A 12,365-nucleotide genomic window follows, 5' to 3' on the forward strand; every position below is an offset into this window, starting at 1 on the left:
GTTAACACCACATTTAAAGTTTAAACTCATAGTGCTTGAGAGTCCAGAAAGCACAGAATGGCTCTAATGTGTAAGTCCCTAACGGCTCTTCCCCGATGTTGAAGAACATTCTTTCTGTTTGGTTTGTTTTGGAGACAGGGTTTCTCTGTGTAGCCCTGGCTGTCCTGGAACTCACTCTGTAGACCAGGCTGGCCTCGAACTCAGAAATCCGCCTGCCTCTGCCTCTCAAGTGCTGGGATTAAAGGCACATTGCCAGCACCACCCGGCTGAAGACTATCCTTAAATGACCGATTCTTATAAAATTTGCTGTTCTAGTAAGATAATAGATCATAAATAAGGCTTGCTGCTATGTCTGCCTTTGTAATCAAACTTGCATCCTCTAATCGGTGACTGGGACACCTGCAAATATATATGTTAAAAACCAGACTCTGCCTTCAAGGGCACAGAATCCATGTAATCTTGTGGTTTTTGACTTTATAAGCCTTGGACTGTTATATGTTGCCTCTAGGGAGGGCTCTCCTCTGCAGTCCCGGTGTCATGAGTATCTGGCACCAGTATTTAATGAAGCCTCTTCTTATTGAAATTTATTTGTGGTCATAGTGAATCTCTGAGTGACCCCAGACCCACAGCAGACAGCACTTCTGTAATAGTGCTTAGGTCCAGGGCTGCCTTGGGCATGCCTGGCCTCCATGTTCCAATCACGAGTTCCAGTGCCCATCATCAGGAGACAGGATGGAGTCCACGATCCAAGGATGCTATTGCTTCGATCCAACCAACTCTCCCACTAGCCCCAGTCAGAGACCTCAGCTCCCATCCAGATCACAAGGAGAGGCCAGTACTTACCGGTTCACCATCCCTTCCTGGAATGCCATCCTTCCCTGGTGGCCCCTGAGGTCCCGGTGGTCCTTGTGCTCCAGGGACAGGTTGTGAGCTGGGACTCTGTAGCACTGGACCGGCAGGACCCTGGGGCCCAGCTGGGCCAGGTGGGCCCTGAGCACCTGGTTCTCCCTTTTGTCCTTTTAGACCTCCCTAGGGACAAAAGAGGACACAGGCTGCAGTCTACATACCAATCCATCTCACACCGATGTTGCTACATTCTCTGGGCATTAAATCTAAGAGAGGACTTCAGGCGGGTATGGAGGCTGGGGCTCAAGCCAGGAAGATTTACAAGGGCAGAGTGTGCAGAACACAGAGCAGCAGGCCGGAAGAGGGAGTGTGGGCCTGAGGACTTCGGGAAAGTCAGTGAGACACATGGCAGGTACTGAGGGTTCCAGGTTGCACTGCGTCAAGGTCATAGGGAGGTGGCCTCACCTTTATCAAGCCACCTCCGGGGTTCTGGACACCATCCCATGCACCACTTGAATCTGTGCCAGGAAGAGTCTCAGCTGGGAAGAAGGAGAGATGGTCCTGTCAAGCTTCCTGCAGCCCCAGGCTCTCAGTCTTACTCCCAAGATTTGTTTTCCACTTATCCACAGCCCAGGGGACCCAGGCTATGATAATGGCCACTTGTCTTTCCATCCACCAAAAGCCCCGAAGACAGGGGCCCCAGGAATGGTGTAGGGAAATGGCCACTTAACGTCGGGAACAGGAGAGAAAAATGAGTCAACACAGACTCACACAGTCATTTAGAGCAAGCCCAGGAACAACTGTAACCCCCAAGAAGATTCCTGGATTGGTTTGAACACTCCACCATTAAAACCCTCTTCCGCCAACCATGCAATCTGAATAACAGAAAACCAGCAGAAATTCTGAGGGATGAGCCTCAGAGGCTCGCCTAGACCCTCATCATCCACACCGTGCCTCTGACACATAAAGACACGTACACGCACGCATGCACACACGCACGCGCAAAACTGTCTGGGCTTTGTGTTGTGGAACTTGTCAAGAACTCTGTCCTGAATACTGACCCTCACAAGACAACCACATTCAGGGAGCCCAGCTCAGCCTTGATAATGGAGTTTGACCTGATAAATGGCCCACACCCAGTTCTCCTTGACTTCTCTGGAAACAGGAACCATGAAGACACCAACCAGCATCTCCTCTTGTGTTGGTTTCATGTCATTCATGTGTGTTTAACCCACAAGTGCTACCGGAGCCAAGGTTCAGCCCAGTGGGCCCGCTGCCTGGTTTCGGACAGCCTTTGAGCTGAGAATGGCTTTTATAGATGTGTACGGACAAGAAACACTTAAAGACTTCAAAGGTCCGAGACAGAAAACGCCACAGAGACCTGGTTGAGCCAAAGCTTGAAGTGGAAATCAGCCAACTATTCCCTCTGCCTCTCCTCTTGGGCTCAGGAGCGTATCTTCCCTGGAAGCACATGATAGGTCCTTCCTGCGTGTTTGATGTGTCATCCCCTTGTGATTAATAAGGGCTTGTGGGATGGCACCTGGAGGTGGCTGCTGACAGTAAAAACAGTCATTGTCAACATGTCACATATCTTTTGGGGACCAAGAGAAGACTCTAATTCTTGAGCGTTATTTAGAAGCTACACATCCACATCCCTGGATGTGGTTGTCTTGTGAGGGTCAGTATTCAGGACAGAGTTCTTGACAAGTTCCACAAATGCCCAGACAGTTTTGCACGTACGTGCGTGCGTGCATGCGTGTGTGCGTGTGTGTCTAGTGGACCTTGGCTGGGGCACTGAGACCCCATCTTGAGTTAGAACTGATGCTCGCACAGCGATTTCTGGCTGAGCTCAGTGCCTCGCAGGATTGAGGATCTGCAGTGGTAACTGAGAGTGGCCAAACCTATGAGTCACACAAACAGTGTGCTCGGGCCTCTTCCTCATTCTTGGGGTTCTGGGGGATGCGGCTCCTAGCCCATGCGGCTGAGACCTTTCTCTGGGGGAAGGGGCATGCTGATGGTCCTTGCCCACACCCTGTCATAGGCTTCCTTAGTGAGGAGTAAGCCAGACACTCGATCAGGATGACCCCACTCCCCGCTTCCCACCCCCACCTCCCACCCCTGCAACCCCCATCAAGCAAAGTCAAACAACCGCAACTGAAGGAGCCAACTACCAGGTCTGACCACAAGAGGGCAGCATGAACTCTCCCTGCAGCTGCAAGGTTTTTCCTAGAACTTCAGGTTCAGCAAACCAGAAAAGCAGCGCCTCAGGGGTAGTTAAAACTATACAAACATGGCTAAGAGAAATCAAACAAGACCCAAACAAAAGGCAACAATAGGTGTCAAGAGTCATTACCAAGACGACAGGACTGCCAAACCTATCCCCCATCAAAACTCCGACAGGTTTTTTTCTTTCTTCTCTGTGGATGTGTGAATGACAATGACCACAGTTCACAATTCAGGCGACCATAGAGACCCCCCACCCCACCCCCCATAACTGCAAGGCAAAGAGCAGACTGGAGGGCTGAGCTACCGGATGAGGTTGGGGTTAAAACAGTGAGATCCATGGCTCAGAGAGAAGGACAAAGATTCACAGTTCAGAGAGACAGATGGGGCTGGACGGGCGTGGAGACCGCAGCACAGTGTAGAGCCCAGAAATAGACACGAGTGGGGTGAGTGGGGGAGGGTGACACTCCACATCTCAGAGTCAGCTCAGCAGGGAAAGGGTTTTTATTTTTTCAAACAGTGACAGAGCCGAGTGGGGAAACGGTTTTTTTTATAGAATTAAAAATAGGTCTTTGGATCCCCTTGGGCAGAGTCTCAGATGATACCAGGAGTGAGATCTTTGAATTTCAGCCAAAATTTGAAAGTTTTTCTTTTCTAAAGTTGCTGTTAAGAAAAAGAAGCTGGATGTTGCGGCTCACACCTGTAAGCCTAGTGTTTGAGAGGCTGAGACAGGAGGGTCACAGTTTCAAGACCAGCTTGACACACATATGCATAGAGATATCTCTATATAAATATAGATATTATATCTTTATTTAGAATATATATGAATGCCACACACATATCCCCAGAGGGTAGGATAAGAAGGAATTAGGGAGGGGAGAGAGGGAGGGAAGCATAAGGCAGGCCACCTCCCATCAGTGACACAGTGATATCTAAGGACCATCAAAGGTGAGGTACAGAGATACCCCCCATACACACACACACACACACACACACACACACACACACACACACACACACTGGGATGAGTGGCAAACAGATAAACCTCCTGATGAGACAGAAACCCCAGAATAACTTTCTCTAAAGCCATCTCAAACTGGACATGGTGCATATGCCTATCGCTAGATAAATGGGCAAATACATGTAGTCTGTCAACACTGTGGATGACAACAGGTCAACAATGGACTGGGTATTAAGTGGATGCCTTTTATAAAAAAGACGCAGTGAAAAGCAAGTCCAGATGCTATGTACTATGTCCCCACGCTCCCCCCCCATACACACCATACATACATATTTTCTGAGAAAAGCCAACTGTGGTGACAGAAGCCAGAGCGGTGGAGTGGGGGTGGGGATGCCCATGGAAACCTGGCAGAGTAGGGGTCATGTTCTCTTGTCTTCCCTAGGATCCCAGAACACAGGAAGATGGGAGTGAAGCCAGAGCTCACCTCAAGGCCCCATGGGCCCACACAGCAAGACCCCACCCACGAGCCAGAAAGTCAATACTTCTCAGCTTTGCTTGACTTGGCAATTAACACGTAGGCAGCCACAGCTGGTGACCCTGGATCTCAGATCTTTGAGTGCTTGAGCCCTGACAGAATCAGGAGAACAGGCCATAGCCTGTTCTCTCCAGAGTCCTGGAAGCCCTGGCGACTCCCAGAGGCCCCACTGTACCTCACTCCCATAGAGCTGCGTGGTGGAAGGAGATGTTTACGCTTTTACCCAGCATATGCTGGTACCCAGGAACACAGAGACTATCCCAACACACACACAACCCTGTGCAGGTCTCCCAGGCATTGACTTCCACAGGAGACATGTCCAACCCTATATGCTGACCCATGTCTAACCCTACATGCTGACCCATGGCACAGTCTGGACTAAGAACCTCTTTTCTCTTTCACCCCTCCCTTGGATCAGTTCACGAGATGGCACCTCTGGGAAGGTTCTTATACATGACAGACAAAGGCAATACAGGCCAAGATCTCTGACAAAGGATGTGTCACAGTTGCCTGATTCAGAACTCTCCTGGGGCCCAGGCAGGAGCCTGCCTGAACAGGACCTTCTTAGAAGGCAGAAAAATTGCAGATGAAGACAGTTCTGGCTCTGAAACAGCTCTCATCCAACACACATGCATACATGCATGCATATATGCACACATGCATATACATGCACACACACGTGCATGTATACTTATGCACACATGCATGCATACATGTGCATACACACATATACACATTACAACATGCACACATATATGCGCACATGCATACAGATGCACACACACCATGCACACTCATGCACACATGCATACAGATGCACACACACCATGCACACTCATGCACACATGCATACACATGCACACACACTATGCATACTCATGCACACATGCATACACATGCATATACACATATTACAGCATGCATGCACATACACACGCATACACACACATGCGTGCACAAATGCTCACATGTGCACACACATGCATACACACATGCATGCATGTATACACATGCACATGCATATACACATATACACACTACAACATGCACACATATATGCACACATGCATACACATGCACACACTCATGCATGCACACTTATGCACACATGCATGCATACACATGCACATGCATACACACATATACACACTACAACATGCACACATATATGCGCGCATGCATACAGATGCACACACACTATGCACACTCATGCACACATGCATACACATGCATATACACACATTACAGCATGCGTGCACATACACACACATACACACACATGTGCACACACGCTCACATGCATATCCACATGCATGCATCCATACACGTGCACGTACATACACACACACACACACACACACACACACAGAGCATATCTAGAAAAGTTTTACCTCCTATAGAATCTACAGTGGCTTCTTCCTCCGTTTCTTCTGTTCTAGAATCTTCTGTGGTGCTGCCTCCAGCCAGGGGTGGGGAAGTGACAGGAGGTGGCCGGGGTAACCCGGGTAGTAGAGATGCATCCTACAAGGAGAGCAGGAAACCTGGCTCTGTTATTTGGCAGTACAGCTACCCCGTGCATGTATGAGCTGGCCATTCTGTCTGGCTTTGGGGTTTACCTATGAAATGAACTGCTTTGCGGCTTTTCAGGAAAATAAGAAAAACCATCCCTCCAGTTGGAATCCATCTCTACAGAGGCATATGCTACAGGTTTTCAATAGCCTGCAGGTTGTCATATACCACAAGAGTCCTTAATTGCCAGAGGACCAAGAACAAAGAGCCTCCCCTGGTCTAGTCCAGAGACTTCTTATGGCTGGATAACACCAGAGATGGCTCAGGTGAGGTCCTCTGGTATCACTGAAGGGTATATAGAGCAGATGTGTTCTCTCTGAGACTTCCCCTCTCAACCCTAGTCTAAGCACTGGCCCAGCACTGACTTCTTATGGTTCACATGGAGGAGACTAGTCTACCCTGCAGACCCTCTGCCATGTGCCCAGTTTCAAATAATACTCAGCCAGGGGGGCCTGGTGCCCCACACCAACATGGCCTACATCCCTGATGGCTTTCTGTCAGTGACTGTGCAGTCTGGGTAGATGGGCCCTGGGGAGTCTCCTGGCTGAGGTAGTGCTGTAGGGCATAAACAAGGCCTTCCCCAGACACTCTTGATGTGGTAATGACAGGCCATCCCCAGCATCACAGACTTGGGTGGGAATGGAACACCAGAGGTCCACAGCTTTAATCCCCCAAAGGGAAGCTTCCACATGGAAGCCTCTCCCAGTTGCCTGTGACAGCAGGGCCAGGCTCCTAGCTGGAGTGGTCAGGTCACAAGAAAGGATGAGTTATGAATGTTCAAGCTAGTTATTAGCAGCCTCTGGTCTACAGAGAAGGCTGTGCAGGTCTGGCATGGCAGCCACTCACAGGCGTATCTGTACTGCCAACATCTGCCGTGCCCAGGCTACCCTGTGTAGAGGCAGCAGTTTGCAAATCCAAACCACAGCTGTAAGGACGGCTTATGGCCATCAAGAGCTGCAGAGGCTACTGGACCTTGAATGGGAACATAATTAGGCCACCGTCTTAACGAGTCATGTCCTGGAACTCTGTTGGACAACAGAATGCAGTCCAAGATGGCTGTGTCTTCTGTCCCTAAGACCTGCCTGTCCCTACCCAAGTGTACCCATATCAAGGAGTCCTGAACACCTCTTCTGGGGATAGTGGTAGGGACCACTCCCCACCCATGAGTCACTCAGCACCCTATAGTCTTCCAGGCACTGACACCCAAGGTCCACCTTAAAGACTGACTCTGCACTGTAGATGCTGGGGTCACATAGGGGCCCAGGAGGTTCACTGAAGATCCTTTTCATATCTGGAGTTCCTCTGGGTTCTCTGGACCCTGGACTAGAAAGAGCATGCAGTGTGGTTGTCCAGAATCTTCCCGACAACGCCACTTGTCTTGTCCTCATGTTAGACACAAACCAGATATGCTCTCATATCAGCCAACAGCAGCAACAGAAATGCCGGGTCATCTCGGCTGAGAAAGCTCTCTTTAGGGTTTGCTCAGGGCAAGCAGAGCCAGAGGGGAGTACAAGGCCAACCTCAGACTGGTGGGCATGCACCTGCATGACAGAGGGACAGCTGGGATATCATATAGACCAGTACACTGTGCACAGACTATGCCCCTCTGCTGTCTGAACCAGGGGATGGATGCCTTGGCCCCATATAGCACCTTACCTCCCTGTGCAATTTGCTGCTTTCTTCAAAGCCACTTCCAAAGTCTCCAGATGCCTAGGAGAGAAATGAAGAAGTTAGGACCAGAGGCACAATGACAGGGCATCAACTGGACGGCAAACAAGACACCTGCTGGGTCAAAAACAGCCAGACTCATTGCTCAGGCCAGCCAGAAGGTTGTAGATCAGGCCTGCGAACCCCTGTCATGTGCCATGGTTGTTCTGTCTTTGGATGCTATCCTCAGGGGACAGGCAAGGTTTGTGGGCAGGTACCCTAAGCAACCATAGTCCGAGCTGACATTGAAGAAGCATACATAGAGTGTAGGTGCTCCCCAGTCATGTCCCCCCTCATCACTTGCCTTCATCCTTTCCCTTCCCAGCAGCCTCCAAGAGTTCTGGGGAGGCCAGGGACCAACCTTTCCTCCTACCAAGGTATGTAACCTAATATAAACCCAGAGGCCATATATCACCTGGGCCCATAGAACCTACAGTGACATCCCAATGTCAAGGTGACCCAGGTGGGATGGACACACAGACACCGGGCGTGGGCATCGTGTGCACATGCTCAGTGGGTGGCACGCTCAGGTGTGAGTGTTACCCATCCACTAGAGACTCATATTTGGTACCAGACAGAAGCCAATTACGTGTCTGATTTCTCGCCTGGAAAAAGTAACAGGAGGAGAAAAACAGACATAGTCAACTGCTCACAGCCAAACACAGCCAGGTTCTGCCCACAAGAGCTGGTGATTGGGGGTGTTGTGGTGTGTTATCTCTACTGGGACATCCCCCCACCCCCAATCCCATCCTCTGGCAACAATTGGTTTCCTTGGTTGTTACGGTATTGTGCACATGCACACACAGACAGCAGGGCACCCCAGAGACACAGTACATCCAGACCACACTGCATGCGCCCCACCCCACACATACAAGAGACACACAGCATACAAAAAACGAACACACCAGCAACACACAAGAGAGAGACGCACTTACAAAAGATACATTGCACACAGTGACAACACACAGAGTATAGGTAACAGCAGACACACACACAAAGACAAACATACATATCACACAGTCAACAAATAGACAAAACCACATAGACAAAGAGGGCATGCGTACCATACAACAGACACACATAGCACATCAAGAGACACACACAACAGGCAGACCTAACTCCCCACTCCCTAAAAACACACATCATATAAAACCAAGTACATATGTATTTTACACAGGATGACACCCCCCACCCCCCATCGCATTGTGTCACTGGGGGGATCGGTCTCTGACATTTACATATCCCAGGTTTCTGAGATGGAAAGTTAAGGCAGGGGAAGGTATCTGGAGACACAGGTTCCTGAAACCCTACCAACATCTTCTGGCTTTTTCCAGCATATCACTTGAGAATCGTTGCTCACAGTGGGGAGACCCACCACCACCACAGACACTCACCCTGTCTTCATCATCGTCATCTTCATCCAGACAGTGCACCGGGCTCACCCGGGGGGTACTGCGTATTTTCAGCTCCGAGATCACCCCCTAGACAGAGGCAGAAGATCACTGATTTGAAAATTAAATGTCCCTCAAATGGATCAGGTGTTTGGACCCTCGCCTGCCAGCTGGTAGCACTGTTTGGGAGGGTTGTGGAGCCTTTAAGAGGCGGAGCCTCACTGTAGGAACAGGGTTCCTGGGAGACTGCCTTGACATTTTAAAGTCTTCCCCTACTTCCTGTCCCCTCTCTGCTTCAGGACTGCAAAGTGACCAGCCACCTCAGATCTCCACCAAGCTTTCCCTCCTGCACCAACTATCTCCTTTCAAACTACAAGCCAAAATAAACGCCTGTCTCCCTTTTGGTCACAAAAACAGGGAGAGAAACTAAGACCCTGCGGCTCCGGAGGCGGGTGCTCACCAGAGCCTCTGACTCATGTTGGCTCCCAGCCTAGCCTGACTTTACCAGGGAATCTCCCTTTTGTCAGTAAGACTAAGGAGCAGGCTCTCAACTGGCTTTCGAGTTGTGACAGTTTCTGGGCCAAACCGAGAGAGGCCACGAGGATCAGAGACACCCCCACACACAAACATGGTCCCTCACCTCACACTTGGTGTCTAGATCGCTGGCTCTCAGGCAGGCTCCGGGGTGTCTGACTGACAGCACCCTGAATGCTTCCCAACAGGTTATGCTGGAGCACACTTTCCCTGTGCTTGCGTTTTTATGTTGATTGTATTCTGCTACGCTTGCTAATTTCAGTTTACTAAGTAGAGAGGGCACTTCCTCGATTCCAAAATGACTTGCTTAACCACGATCACAGAGAAGCTTGAGCGGAGGTGCACGGCCCAATGGGAGATGCCCCTCTGGCTTTTCGGTCTGCTTATGTGAACTATGCCTTATGGACAGTAAGGGAGGATGTGGCAGTCCTAATGAAACCTCAATCTGAATCTCATACCAAGTTTCACACATCACAACATGGCTTGGATTACTCTAGCCATTCGAGTAATTCATTCTAACGTGGCAGTCTTTGCTATAGGTAGCAGGCGATGGCTGGCCCATGCTTGCTGACACATCTGGTGTTCCAAATTCAGATGCTTTCTGATTCTCCATCATACCTCCCTGTTCCCAAGGAACATGTGACAACTAACAGTCCCACATCCATCCCCAGCTGGGTCCTGGCCTGTGGCCTCCTCTAGCTCCCCTTATCTCAATGTTCAGCTCAGTCTGGCTTTTCTGGGAAATATTCTCCATCACCACACACGGGGTCAAAGCCACTCTGGGCTAGGTCTACCCCATACGCCATGTTCCACAACTCTTGCCAGTATTGAGAACAGCAAAGTCAGTCTCTCTCTCTCTCTCTCTCTCTCTCTCTCTCTCTCTCTCTCTCTCTCTGTGTGTGTGTGTGTGTGTGTATGTATATGTGTATGTGTGCATGCACATGTATGCATGTGTGCCTGCATAACTATCACACATGTGACACTTATGTGTACATACCCACGTATATACACAGTTTGGCTTACTTATGGTAGGTGAAGGAGTTAGATGACAATGCACCCAGGTAAGGGGGAGGGAGGTGGGCTTCAGGAGAGCCCTGCACCCTACAAACACTCTAACCTGGTCATTTCCAGCCAGAGCAAGGCCTTCGTCATTGGCCATGAGCAAGCACATGCACAAGGGATAATTTCACAGCAGCCAGGTGCATACCTGGAAGTCACACCTGCAGCCACCCAGCAGGCCCACACTGAAGGTGGTTTGGCTTCAAGTCCTTACATAGCTACCAACCACCGTGTCAAGTTATCTCAGAAGCAGCATGATGTTATGGCATTCCCCACCTAACTGTGGAATATTCCAGAAGATCCATGGCAAGAATTACCAGTAGGCAAATGATTGGTGATCCTGCCCCCATCAGCTAAGCTATATGGAGATGCCCATTATCCACAGCTCTGTCCCTGTAATCCCACTCTGACAGGTAGCTGCACTAGCTCCCCAGGTGCAGTCCAAGGGCCAATGCTGGACTAGGCACAGCATTTGGTGACATCTAGTGTCAACTACTAGAGAACAGACCTCACATATCAAGGGGAACATAGACATCATTGGTGTCCACTGGGCAATCCCCAGGCACGTGGGAGGGTGGCAGCAATGTAGCTTGTCAGCAGCAGACTGAGAATTTGTTCTCAGTGACAGGTGAGACAGGATATGGGGATCATCACCTCTGAGGTGCTGCCCTCAACACCTGAGATACATAGGTGACACGGAGGCCTGACACTAGTGTCCCTTGCTTAAACCAAACTAGTGAGACTGTATGGGTCCCTCTGCTTGCTGTCTACCTTCACCTGACTACCTCCCCACCCCCCAAGGTCACCACAATTCGGTGTCCTCAGTACATAAAAGGATGGAGGGCAGAAGAATCTCTACAAACCTCTCAGGCCAACAGAACCCATCTCAGGAAACCCACGCCATGGGTCATGGGAGGGGAGTCTCTGGGGAGGAGCTGCAGAAAGAAAGCCCTGGCCTGTGTCAACCCTGTGGGCCTCAGTGGGACACAGAAACAAGGCTTGACCCTTCAGGACCAGCCCTGTGATAGTGGGGACTCTGTGACCCCCTACCTATCCCATATGCTATGATGATCTGAGGTACAGGAGGCCTCTAGGTTGGGAAAAACAGAACAGGTATTTGTATCCCCAAAAAGATTAGAGGGACAGTTATTGGACCAGCAGATGAAGAATAAACTGGTTGTATTTAGTCCAAGGGGATTCTGGGAGATCCAACCAGCCAGCATCAGGAAAGCATTTAAGTACATACCCATACCGTTGTGTGAGAAGGAGCATATGATTGCGTGTATGTGTGTGTGTGTGTGTGTGTGTGTGTGTGTGTAGCACTCATGCCCAGGAGCCCAGCACTAGTCAGGCATAGACACAGTGCTCAGAGAGCAAGGGTTTACAGATAGAGAGATGCATATTTCCTGCCAGACAGCTTCCCAGGGCAACAGAGCATCTAGGAACAGAATGGATATTCCAAGAAGTCCGTCCACTCAGAGCTGCTGCAGCAGATACCATAGAAATGGTTAAAAGCAGCCAGTCAGGAGGAATTGGGTTT

At 50.0% G+C, this 12,365-nt stretch overlaps 1 protein-coding gene across 6 annotated transcripts in view; it reads right to left on the reverse strand.

The window, feature by feature from the left end:
* The window catches only part of Col18a1 (collagen type XVIII alpha 1 chain), a 112,542-nt gene that overhangs the window by 26,821 nt on the left and 73,356 nt on the right, over positions 1 to 12,365 (reverse strand). For all 6 annotated transcript variants that reach the window (XM_076917027.1, XM_034523749.2, XM_034523748.2 and 3 more), the window contains 5 exons: positions 9,236 to 9,322; positions 7,791 to 7,844; positions 5,957 to 6,086; positions 1,312 to 1,385; positions 844 to 1,029 (listed from right to left, as the gene is read on the reverse strand). In XM_076917027.1, coding sequence (XP_076773142.1) covers positions 844 to 1,029; positions 1,312 to 1,385; positions 5,957 to 6,086; positions 7,791 to 7,844; positions 9,236 to 9,322 — 531 coding nt within the window. The remainder of the gene's footprint in view (positions 1 to 843; positions 1,030 to 1,311; positions 1,386 to 5,956; positions 6,087 to 7,790; positions 7,845 to 9,235; positions 9,323 to 12,365) is intronic.

The sequence above is a fragment of the Arvicanthis niloticus genome, chromosome 20 (genome assembly GCF_011762505.2).
Source record: "Arvicanthis niloticus isolate mArvNil1 chromosome 20, mArvNil1.pat.X, whole genome shotgun sequence".
In the NCBI taxonomy this organism is placed as follows: Eukaryota; Metazoa; Chordata; class Mammalia; order Rodentia; family Muridae; genus Arvicanthis; species Arvicanthis niloticus.